General features: G+C 36.4%; 1 protein-coding gene across 1 annotated transcript; it reads right to left on the bottom strand.

Annotated features, from left to right (window-relative positions):
• Positions 1 to 8,152: 8,152 nt before the first annotated feature.
• LOC132181157 (receptor-like protein kinase HSL1) lies at positions 8,153 to 12,328 on the bottom strand. The gene is made up of 2 exons (XM_059594244.1): positions 9,709 to 12,328; positions 8,153 to 9,004 (listed from the first exon to the last, which is right to left on the bottom strand). The coding sequence occupies exons 1-2, from the start codon at positions 12,305 to 12,307 to the stop codon at positions 8,613 to 8,615; spliced, it is 2,991 nt and encodes a 996-aa protein (XP_059450227.1). The 5' UTR covers positions 12,308 to 12,328; the 3' UTR covers positions 8,153 to 8,612.
• Positions 12,329 to 12,802: the final 474 nt, after the last annotated feature.

Raw genomic sequence — 12,802 nt, 5'->3', positions numbered from 1 at the left:
TGGGTGTTTATTTATTTATTTTTTAATAACGAGTAAAATAATTATGACAGCCAACGAAACAAAACAAAGTTACTAAAACCAGATTAAATCAAAACACCAACAACCTCATAGAGGGTTCTTCAAGATAAAAGGAGATTGCAGAAAAGCTACCAACGATACTGGTTGTAAAGGTTCATAGTAAAAAAAATTTAATGTCGTAAGCGACATTCAAAAGATATATATTTGTGAGACAAATGACAACAAAGTCAATATACTTTAAGATTTAGATCTAGATTTAGATTTGAAGTGTTTTTTTGTTGTAAAAACCCGACTACGAAGATATTGAATTATTTAATTTTAAAAAATATATATATAAATGCACACTATTTCACTACTAAATTATAGAGTAACATAGCCCTTTGATTTTTGAAAGACATTCGAAGTTTTAGGCTAATCTATAAAGTTTTGTGTGGTTGTGATTAAGTCTTCAAATAATTTAAAAAATCATAATTAAACAAATTTTCCAATCGGATGTGACATAAAGTAAGGCACTTGCATTTATATATATATATATATATATACCATAAAGATAATTAGCCACTTGGCCTAAATGGTGCAAGAAGCTCCTAGAAAAGGAAACCATCAAAACAAAACGACAAAAATAGTCCACCAACTTGATCCTCGTATAATACCCATTAAAAGAAACAAAACTTTTGTTGCTTCCATATATTACCAAGGTGATTGGAACAAAAGAAAAGAAAGAAGAAAAATCTCTAAAATTGTTGAGAGATCAAAGCCTAGAGTATGAAATAACAAAACTCATAGCTCAAATAAGAAAGGTTGATAAAAGTAGAAAGAAAATCAATTCTATTTTTAAAACAAACACAAAATCTGTCCTGTTTTGGGAATATAAAATCAGCCCTATTATCAAAATGGATACAAAAATAGCATGTTTGTGTCATACTTCTATTAGAACCCTAAATACATTAATTATCGGGTCATTAGTCTTAATCCCACATAAGAAATAGCTCCCAAGTCTTCATCAACCCATAAAAAAATTGTGTCTTACAAATTTTTGCTCAATAACTCTTTTAAGTTTGCATGATGAACAATATGTAAATACTTCATTTGCTCATTTAAATAAAAACTTTCATCAAATACTTCATATGCATCTAATTTTTTAACAATTTCGCACAACCAATTCCAAACCGAAAATGTCTGAGACTAGCCCAAAATTTTGGTGGGAACACCTTCGATGCTTACATTTGTAAGAAATTTTCTTTGATGGAAACGAAAATGTAATAACAATAAGCTGTGTAGAATGTGCACTTAGAGTGGTTGTCATTCCTTACTTATGTAGAGTATTTCTTCCCCTTGTATGGTTCTAGCCGGTGTCACCAGCTGATAGGCTACGACCTTGGTCAAGCGTGGCAATCGGTTTATGTCCTATAGTAGTGTACGTCCTTTATCAAGTGTCATTTGCTAGTAAGGAACGGTCGTGGCAGGGTAGTGGCGTTGAAATCCTTGCGTTCTATAATCGTTATTAGGCGACATGTAGTGCTACGTGCCTACTAGCAGGTTAAAAGCATTGCCTAATTCTTTTTTTGAGAATATTGGAATAGTTAGGATGAGGTAGCAGAATTATCCCCTCCATGCTTCCCCTTTTGCTCTTTGAACAACTGGCTGGCTGATCCTCTTGGCCCAAGAGGATCTAGGATCTACGGTTTGAGTCTAATTGCTCAACCAAAATGGCTCTCTTTAGCTCCAGGCCAACAAGATGGATACAAGGTATATCAATTTCCTTATTACATAACAAAAGAGTTTACTTCTACGAGATTACTATCATTGGAGTAGGTGTCACAGGTTTGATTTTTCACCTTCAAACGAGACACTTGATGGCCCTAGACCAAATCACCAAGCAATGTTTAGGCAGCCCTCAACTCCCCAAGCAAAGCACACAGCAGTGCCTAGGAAGCCTTCTCACCAACAAAGGTTAGGTAAATTACAATGCACAGCACAAACACAAGGATACAACAACTATTTCATAAAAGCAATACCTCACAACCTTTACGCTCAAATCCAACGAATGTACAAGGGGTGACTAGAGTCTTTACACTCATCCACCAAGTCTTTACAAGGAGCACTCGAATGGCCTAGCCACTAGGGGTAGGCAAATTAACCGTTTACCGATTATCGACTGCCTATTGACCGAGAACCGACCGACACCGCTTAACCGATGGCCGATAGGCAGTAAACTTTTTCTATTTCCGACAAACTCGGTTCGGTAGGCGGAATAACATTTTCTAACCGAACCGACTTTACTGACCAATTTTCAATTTCGTTACTTACCGACATTACCAATCGCAATTTGGTAACGGAACAAAAAGTTGGCAGAATAAGTCGGTGAAAATTTCGATTTTGCCGACAATGGCGGTGCAAAATGCGAAAACCTCATTTTCATAACCGAATTATCCAACTCCCACCCCTACTAGCCACTAAGGCTTTACAAGAGACAACAAGAGAATACATCACTCACACAACACTCTAATGTTGCTCACAAGTCACTCACAACACCCTTGGGCTCTCACAGCAACCAGAAACTCTCTTCTGGCAGCACTCTCAACATTCTCAACAGCAGCAACTAAACTCCCAAGCAGCTATTTATAAGGTTAAATACTTTATTAGTATTTGGATTTGCACATTTTTATTTTTTCTCACCTACGGTTCAAATCTTATTATAAATGGTATTTGACTTACGGAAAAATACCAACTTAGTACCTCTATTAGGTTCTGTCACACGTGTCATCACATAGAACTGTCACGTGTCCTAAAATATTAAAAATAATAAAAATAAAAATAAAAAATTGAAAATTGAAAATTATGGGGGTGGTTCAGCCACCCCTAGATGAGCCACCCCCAATGACCAAAATGGCCACCCCCATAAATTTTTCAATTTTTCTTTTAGGTTTAGTTTTTTTATTATTTTAAATTATATGTGGCATTTCTAAGTGACGACACATGGCATTCCATTAGTTTGGGCTAACGGAATCTAATGAAGGCATTAAGTTTGTCTTTTCCCGTAAATCAAGTACCATTTATGATACGATTTGAGCCCTAAATGAAGAAAAAAAAAAAAAAGTGCAAACTCAAATACTAATAAAGTATTTAACCCCTATTTATAAGCCCCAGCAACGTCTTCAGCTCCTAGTAGTGGGTTGCCACCGGGCACATACCCACTACCTCAATCAGGTAACCAACAAGGCATGTCGACACCCCACAACTTGTCTGTGTTCACTACATTAAGGCTTAATTAGGATTAAAAACTCTCTAATTATAAATTAAAGATGTTAGGGATGGTTATCGGTTTGTAAAGTGTAAGATCTTGGACTTTTTAAGAATTTTTTGTCGGGAAAAACGTTCGAAGTTGGATTCGAATGATCGAATGGGAATATTCGAGATTGGATTCGAACGTCCGATGTCTGCCGAAAGTTTTTTAAAAAAAAAAAAAAAAAATTGGACACCTTAGCCCCACTACTCGCCCTAGCTCGCCTGTTGATAGAACCCAATGAACCTAAGCCTCCATTTACGTTTTCTTATAGTTTAGAAAAGGATAAAGTGTGTGTGTGAGAGAGGGGTAGGAGAGAGAATGTGTCTATTATTCAAATGAGATAACTTTCTTAGTCTGACCTTGTTTTTATTAGTATTGTTAGACTATCATCTTGTTGTTTATCTATTGTTGGTTTTATTTTCGTAGCTTAGCCTTTTAGAGCGTTCCCATAAAAATATGGTTTTTTCATTGGGAATGCTCTTAACTTGTGGTTTCGAGCCTCTAGGTTGTTTATTCCCTTATAGATGTTGGATATTGCATGGGTAATTTATGTTTGTAGGTAAGGCCTTGTTATATTGTTAGTTTGGCATGAATAACCCCCTATTTAAAGAGTTCTAATGAAGACCCATGGATTGTGTTAAGGTTTTATGATGAGATTAATGAATGGTTAGCCACCTAATGATGTTGGACGTACTTTGTTATGCATAAAGGTCAGAACTAAAGGCAAAAAAAATTTCGTGAAAAAGGAAAAGATAAACACGTGAGGCCGCACCTGTGGTTGGTGCACAGACATTGGCCTCATCATGGCTAGTAAGTCTAATAGGTGGGCCTCATCATGTTGAGGGTGGGGAACGAGTTAATATGGAGGTGGGAGGCACATAAAAAATCACTTTTTTGTTTTTTTAATATGATTAACATAATACGATTCTTATATCAATTTTTAAGAGACATGCTATGTAGTAATTAAACTTGTTATATAATTGAGATGATTTGTTAATAAAAATTAGTTTTTTGATCAATAAGTGCTTGTAAAAAAAAAAATCAATAACTGATTTTCACAATTAAAGTTATTTCTATTATATAACAGTTGTATAACATTGCTCAATTTTTAAAAACGAATAATGCTATTTAGTAGGCTAATATATGATATATATAATTACGATGAAGTAAAAATAATGGTTAAATAATAATCAAGACTGAATAAATTTTTTATTCATAGTAGATCTGCATCCATGCGATGATTTGAGAAGGTAAAAGAGGGTGAATACTAAAACTGTGCGAGGGGCAACTTGGTAAAAGAAGCCCATGTAGACACAGTGAGACCGCTATCAGGTCGCAAAGGCAGAAATTTAGTTGGTATTTGACATAAATTTAGTTGAGGTTGGTTTATATCACTTTCACCCATGTTTTGGTAAAATGTCCAAATTCTCCCTCTTTTTATGATTATGAAAGAAAAAAAAAAAAAAAAGAGCCTCGGACTCAGCCACGACTTACCCAGAATTTTCACTTTTTTTCTTTTCTTTTAAAAGAATTTCCATTTTTCTTTTTCTTTTTCTTTTTTTAAAAAAAAATTATGGTAGTTTAGGCATTTTAACAAAAAATGGGTGAAATTAAAAGGAACTAAAATATTAGATATCGAGGATCGACATTGCAAATTTTTAAACTTCAAAATTATGATTACAAAATCACTTATGCTTCGAGAGAGAGAATGTAAGTTTTCCTAACAACTTTGTTAAATATTTTTTGTCCAACATGGTTTTGTTTGGTAGGAAAGCCACATTTATTTGACATTATTATACTGTTAGTTACTATTCTTTCCAAGTGATTTTCAACTTGAAAGTCCAGTTCATCAAAATGACATTTTGGATACATAGACAAGAGAGGGGGGTATGACATGGTTCCTTTTACTGGCCCATCATATGCTTTACTCATAAAATCAAACAATTTAATGAAGTGAAAGATATTGTTCAATGTAAGGTGACCAATAAATTAGGTGTTATCTCAGCCCTAGGTGGATATTATTTGGGTAAAGTTTACTTAACCCTTCAAACTACCACTCTAATGATAATCTATCCCTCAAACTATCAATTGGGACAATTTATCCCATAAACTACCAAAATAATGACAATGTACCAGCAAAATGACGAAATTACCTTTGAAAATTTTTAGTATTTTTGTTTTTATTTTAATAAGGGTAATTTCATCATTTTGTTAAAATTTGAGGTACATTGTCATCGTTTTAATAGTTTGGGAAGTAAATTGTCGCAATTAATAGTTTTGAGGGTAAATTGTTATTGGAGTGGTTGTTTAAGGAGGTTAAATGGACTTTACCCATATTATTTTATAAAAAAAAAAACAAAAAAAAAACTGGTCCTTATTTTTTTCAATTGAATTTTATAAAATAATATCCACCTAGGACCATGAGAACACCTAATATTTCTCAATATAATTTTTCTACCATCTATATAAAGTTGTGTCTTCCATATATTCAAATTCATATAGACATCAGTTTACTGCATCTAGGGCTGGGTATCGGTCATATCGGTCTGGTTAATGGGCTTATCGGTCGGTAACTGATAAGCTATCGGTTAACCAAATCCTAACTAATTACCGATCGATAAGAAATGTTATCGAAAATTATCGGTCATACCGGTAATTGGTTAACTTGTCGGTTAAATTAGTTTTTTGTGGGCTTTTATTGGGCTTTAACTGGTTGCTAATTGGGCAAAAAATAAATTGTTTTTGAGGCTCAAATACGTTTTGTTGGGCTAAAGCCTAAAATAGGTTATTAAAAATTAGTTATTTTGGGGTATATTTTTGACTAAAATAGCTTATTGAAGCTTTTTTTCTTTTTTTTTTTCTTTTTTTTTTTTTTTTATATTGATCCATTACAATATAAAATAAAAACCAAAACAACGTCGTTTTGGTTTCAATAATAAATACAAAATTATAAAAAAAAAATTAAAAATTAAAAAAAAATTTCGGTCATATCAATTTTTCGATAACAAATTATTAACCGACCAATTATGGACCGATAAGCTTATCGGTATAAAATTTTTGACCGATTACCGACCAATAACTGTCGGTTACGGTTACTATTGGTTCGGTTAAATTCGGTAATCGGTAACCGATTAATCTGTCCACGCCTAACTACATCAATAGTATTAGATATAATTTCTCCCATGAGGATTATTTTTACCTCATATAAGAAATCTTATTTTCCAACACATTTGGTTGAAGATAATTCCTCTTATAATGCTGATATACTGCAATAATTGGACTTACTTCTCCAAAAAAAAAAAAATGCTGCAATAATTGGATAGAGTTGGAGAAAAGAAGACAAAATTAAGGGAAGAAAAAAGGCAAAAGAGATTAACGCCTTGTTTGCAAAGGCCAAAAACTTGTCCTTTTTTTTTTTTTTTTTTTAAATTTTTTAATATTTTTATTTATTATATCACATCAATTACTTTTTATTATTAAAAAGTAAAAAAACTCACTATAAAACAAAACTTTTTCAATTTTTTATAAAAAATTCAAAATGTATATTTACTTTATATCCCATTAATCACTTCCAAATCAAACTCCCTACCAAATCTTTTGGCTTTTGCCATACAAAGGCCTAAGGATTTGATGTTGGCTTGAACATGGAATCAACCTCAAATACTTTTATCCAAAAGTTGCCTTGGAGACTGGCATCTTTAAAATATCCTCTTCTTTTTTTTTTTCTTTTTTTTTTTTTTTAATTTAAAGGATTAAATAATCATACTTTCTGAAAATTCGAAACCAAAAATCTTAAATTGCATAAAACCCAAAACTAAAATGAGAAATATAATTGAAATATATTTCCTCAAGGGGTTAATTTCGTTTTGACTGACTGTCAAAGCACAATGTTCTAGTTGAAAGCCACATGGCACCCAACAATGCCACATGGTAACGATAATCCCTACTCCATTCATTGCCAACCAAATTGTCCAAACAAAGTTCTATGTAGATCCCTTGAATTTTAGAAGAATTTTAGTTTCTAAAATTAGGAATTTAGGTTGCTCATTTTAATTCAATGGCTACTATTATGCCACGTATCCTACTTATAATAAAATAATATTTAAATTTTAAAAATAAAATATAAAAGAAATAATAAAATTAAAAAATTAAAAAATAAAAATACTTTGGGGTAGCAAGCCATCCCCAAAGGCCGGTTGGGGGTGGCCCCATGGCAAAAATAGGGTGGTTCCTTGCCATATGGGGTAGCCAGTAACCGCAAATTATTTTTATTTTATTATTTTTTTAAAAAAAATTAAATATTATTTTATTATAAGTGGGACACGTGACAAGACAATAACCATTAAATTAAAATAAATGGCGGGATCCTTAATTCCATAATCTCGAATTCTCCAAGAAATTCTAGGGAATTCAGATCCACAATTTATTGCCTCTGTTAGTCAAATTTGGACCATTTTTTGGTGGCCCTCTTGTCATTTTCAAAGAAAATAAAAACAAGCAACAGCCCCCTTAATCTCTCACCCATTGGACTGACAATCCACTGCTGCTGACTGCTGAGGGAAAAAGACAAAGGCACAAGGCTAAATAATGGGCCCAATTCACTAAATGAAGGGCGGCCTTGGAATCTCTTCAGTGATTTCACAGTACAATTTAGGGCATAAATGAGATATTCAAAATTTGGATTCATTAGATTATTATAATATAACAAAACATTAAAAATTAACCTTTATTTGTCAATTTAACTGTTAATATTAGCCGACTCAATTATATAATAATCTATTAAATAATCGTACTTTTTTCTACAGTTCACACGACATAAGAATCACAACTCAGCTTTTGCTAATGAAAACAAGTATTCATGATTTGACATTTCTTACATTTGCATGTTCCAATCACCTAATTAAGGATGGAAAGCAACAGCAGTACAAGGACAGATTTGAGGGTCACTGCCTTAGCTAACAGGGAAAATATGCCCCCCAATAATAATAATTGATATTTTTCTCAGTTGCATGCATGTTACAATCACCTAACAAAGGAGGAACTACTTGATACTTTAATGGCTACACCCATTAACGTCCTAATCTTGGGCCCTAAGCTATCATTTTCAAGTGGAACTCTCTTATCTCTCTCCCATCGGTTCCATCAAATTCCTTACACCCCATGAAAACATGCACCACCACGAAATTGGAATAAAGGGAATTCTTTAAGAGTAATGTTATTAAATAAACTGTTATACGACTGTCATATAATTGAATAACGTGACAATGACAAGTATAACAATCTACTAAATAATATTTCTCATTCTTTAAACTCTAGCTCCTTGATTAGAGGTCTCTTCATAATAGTAAGGGGAGAGCTCCCCATCCTTCTTAGCAATCTTCGGCCTGCTCTCTGCACCAGCCTCCTGCAGCAACTTCACCACCTTCCGCATCGAAGGGCGGTTAATGGGTAGCGGGCTGGTGCAGAGAAGGCCGATGTCAACGACTTTGCTGATCTCTTCCCTATACTCAGAGCCTAGTTTAGCGTCGATTACATGGTCGACTCCCTTCTGGTCGACAGTGGTATACACCCATTTTACCAAGTCTTTCTCTCCAAATTCTTGATCAACCGGGAGCCTTCCTGTTGCCAACTCCAAAATCACTACTCCGAAACTGTATATGTCGCTCTTCTCATTCACCCGAAGCGTGTATGCATATTCTACATCAGTTTCAAACCAAAGTAGATTCAATTAGAAATAAGTTTACATGACCCACAAATAAAATTAACACGAAATTAATAAGTTAAGATTGAAATATATGACTCATTTAATTAAATAAATTATATTAAGATTAATCTATATAATTGTGTACTTATGCATTGACTTGACACGACCCAAACTCGGTACTAAAGCTAGCAAATTTTGACATAGACTCACAAACCCAACATGAAGTGTTTGACAAGTTTAATTAAAGAGAAATGTTTCTCCCTAACGTGACAGTGAAAATTACTATTAAATTTTAAATCCGATAGTAATTTTCAATGCCACGACTAAGTGTAGACTTGAAAGTCGGCATTTCTTTTAATTAAAAAAATTGAATTAAAGTTAACATATGAGTAATGCTATATAAATATAGCATTACTCATATGTTAACTAAAGCTAGCAAATTTTGACAAAGACTCACAAACCCAACATGAAGTGTTTGACAAGTTTAATTAAAGAGAAATGTTTCTACCTCACAGTAAAAATTACTATTAAATTTTAAATCCGATAGTAATTTTCAATGCCACGACGAAGGGTAGACTTGAAAGTCGGCATTTCTTTTAATTAAAAAAATTGAATTAAAGTTAACATATGAGTAATGCTATATAAATATATTTATTTAAAAAAAAAAAAAAAACAGTTGCATAATATGCTAACAAACCTGGAGCAATGTAACCACAGGAGCCTGCGATGACAGACATGGCTTCTACGTCCACCTCTTTGCCGACATGTGCAACAGCCTTAGCAACTCCGAAATCTGCAACTCTGGCTCTCAACTCTCCATCCAACAATATGTTGTTTGATTTCACATCCCTATGAACAATGGGAGGAACACAATCATGATGCAGATAGGAAAGCCCTTCGGCTGCATCCAGAGCAATCTTGTACCTTGTCGGCCAATTCAACGAGCCTCCCTTGCTGCTATGCAGCAAATCCCCCAAGCTTCCATTGGGCATGAATTCATAAACCAGAAGCTTGCAATCGCCGGTGTCGTAGCAGCACCATAACCTCACAATATTCTTGTGCCGGATCTTCCCCAATGTTTCAACTTCAGCTTCGAACCCATCTCTCTCCGAATCAACGCTGCCGCCGACGCCGTCCTCTTTCTTCTTTGCTCCTCCTCCCCACAGTTTCTTCACCGCCACCACCTCGCCATTGCTGAGCACAACCTTGTAGACTTTCCCGGAAGCTCCGGTGCCGATCACATTTTCTTCGTGGAGACCACCAATGATTTCAAACTCACTGAAACCAAGCTTGTGGAAAGACCTCCACTTGGAAATAGCACTTTCTTTCTTGTTCTTCTTGAATGTCCGATACTTGGAAAAGAACCATAAGACGCCGACGACAAAAACAATGCCGGCAAGCATGAAGATCGATCGAAGAATCCACAAACTGCCCTGGTTTTTGCTTCGGCCGACAGAAGGACAAAGATCAGGAATGTCACCGCACAAGCCCGGATTGCCGACGAAGCTACTCCTGTAATTCTTATTAGCGTACAGAGGAGGGATGTCTCCGGACAACCTGTTATTCGATAAGTTGAGCAAATTGAGCTTCAAATTTTGCAATTCCGGTGGGATTTTCCCGGAAAATAGGTTCCCGGAAAGATCGAGATAATTAAGCACCGGCAAGCTCCCAATTTCACCTGGGATTTCGCCGTTTAACCTGTTGTTCGCCAAATTAAGCTCATTGAGCTTCCTCCAAGCTCGAATTCCCACCGGAATCTGGCCCGAAAGCTCATTATCGCGAAGATCAAGCCTGCCCAATTGACTCAACTTCACCAATCTCCCCGGAATTCGGCCGGAAAGCCTGTTTTCACTACCCGTAAACTCAAGAAGATTCCTCAGTTCCCCTATCTCCTCAGGTATCAACCCGGAAAACTGGTTTTTGGAAATCTTCAACAAAGACAGATTATATGCACCGGAAATCATTGTAGCAATGTTTCCAGACAGAGAATTCTCTTCAAGCTCAAGCAAATACACATGGGGTAATCCCCAGAATCTTTCAGGAACCGTACCCGAAAGCTTATTGTGCTTCAACCGAACCCGGTGTAAGCTCTGGCATTTTCCCAGACTCTCTGGAATTTTCCCAGAAAATGAATTGTATATCAAAAGAAGGTTTTCCAACGCACCCTTTTCACACAAATGGTTTGGAATTTCACCGTAAAATCCATTGTACGAAAGGTCAACGTACTGCAACGGCGAGTTCTTGCCGAGCTGACTCGGTAATGGGCCACTGAGTTTGTTGTTAAAGAGTTTGAGTCCGTACAACTTTGCTGACCGAGTTATGTTCTCGGGTAAAGACCCTTCGAAGCGATTCTCGTACAGGTTCAGTGACTCGAGTGACAAGCCGCACAACTCGTCTGGAATCGCCCCACTCAACTCGTTCATCGACGCGTCGAACCTCGACAAGGACGTCAAGTTAGACATCCCCGACGGCAACTCGCCGGAAAGCGAGTTGTTATATAGCTCAATCTGGACTATACTTTTCAACTTTGTTATCGAACTCGGGATCGACCCAGTGAGTCGGTTCAAAGACAAATCGAGGTTTTTCAGGAGAGTCAATCCACCAAGACTCGCCGGAATCTGACCCACGAGATTACACCCAGCGAGCCAAAGAAACTCTAGACTCGTCAGGTTACCGAATTCACTCGGAATCGAGCTCGGCGAGAACGGGTTGTAAGCGAGCATAAGCTCCTTCAGACTCGAAATCTTGCTCAGAGAAATGGGTATCGAGCCGTTCAGAAGGTTCTCAATCACGTCGAGCGTTTCAAGATGCCGGAACTCCCCAAAACTCGCCGGGATCTCGCCGGAAAAGTTGTTCCCGGAGAGGTCCAAAACCCGGAGGTTCGGGATTTGAGAGAGTGTCTCCGGGATGGGGCCCACGAAGAGGTTCTGCGACAGGCTCAGGTACTGGAGACGCTGACACCTGGAGAGATCGGGTGGGAGGCTGGAGTTGATGAGGTTGTTGAGAAGAGAGAGACTCGAGAGAGAGGGGAGGCGGCATAGGACGGTCGGGAAAGGGCCGGCAAGCTGAGAGTTGGAGAGGTCGAGGGAGATGACGCGGCGAGCAGCGGCGGTGGCGTTGTCGCAGGTGACGCCGAACCAGTTGCATGGCGTGTCGTCGCGGTCGTTCCAGGTGGCGAGGGAGCCGGCTGGGTCGGAGAGACTGCGCTTGACTTGCTGCAGGAAAAGGCCGTCTTGGCTCAGAGACTCAGCCGTCGAAGGAGAGAGTAAGAGGAGGAGGAAGAGAAGTGGAAACATCGAGAGAGAGAGTGAGAGAGAGAGAGAGACTTAGCTGAGTTGTGTTGGGGGGGAGTGTGGGATTTTTGTAGAAGAGGTGGGGTGGGGCCTATTGGGAGGTGCACCTGGAGGACTGAACAGTGGATTACGAGGGAAATACGGAGAAAGAGATTTTATTCTAATTTTAAAGTTTTTTTATTTAAAAATTTACAAAATTCTCTTCCAAACATGATACAAAGAACTTCTTTTAACTCAATTTATAAAAATAATATGTATAATTTAAAAACGTGAGATACAATATTTTTTTATAATATAAACGAAGTTGAAATAAATAATATTTCACTTATTATTAAAAGAAAAGGACACATGTATTTTTATAAATTGAGTTGAGAGAAATTCCTTCAACTCAATTTAAAGGAAAATTCTGCATTTTATTTTTAAATTTTTTTATTAAAGTATTTATTCTCATTCTTTATAAAGAGAGAAGGATAAAAGAGAGTGGGAAAAGAGAGGGAG

Source organism: Corylus avellana, chromosome ca5 (assembly GCF_901000735.1).
Source record: "Corylus avellana chromosome ca5, CavTom2PMs-1.0".
In the NCBI taxonomy this organism is placed as follows: domain Eukaryota; kingdom Viridiplantae; phylum Streptophyta; class Magnoliopsida; order Fagales; family Betulaceae; genus Corylus; species Corylus avellana.
This window is presented reverse-complemented; position numbering and strand designations above follow the sequence as displayed.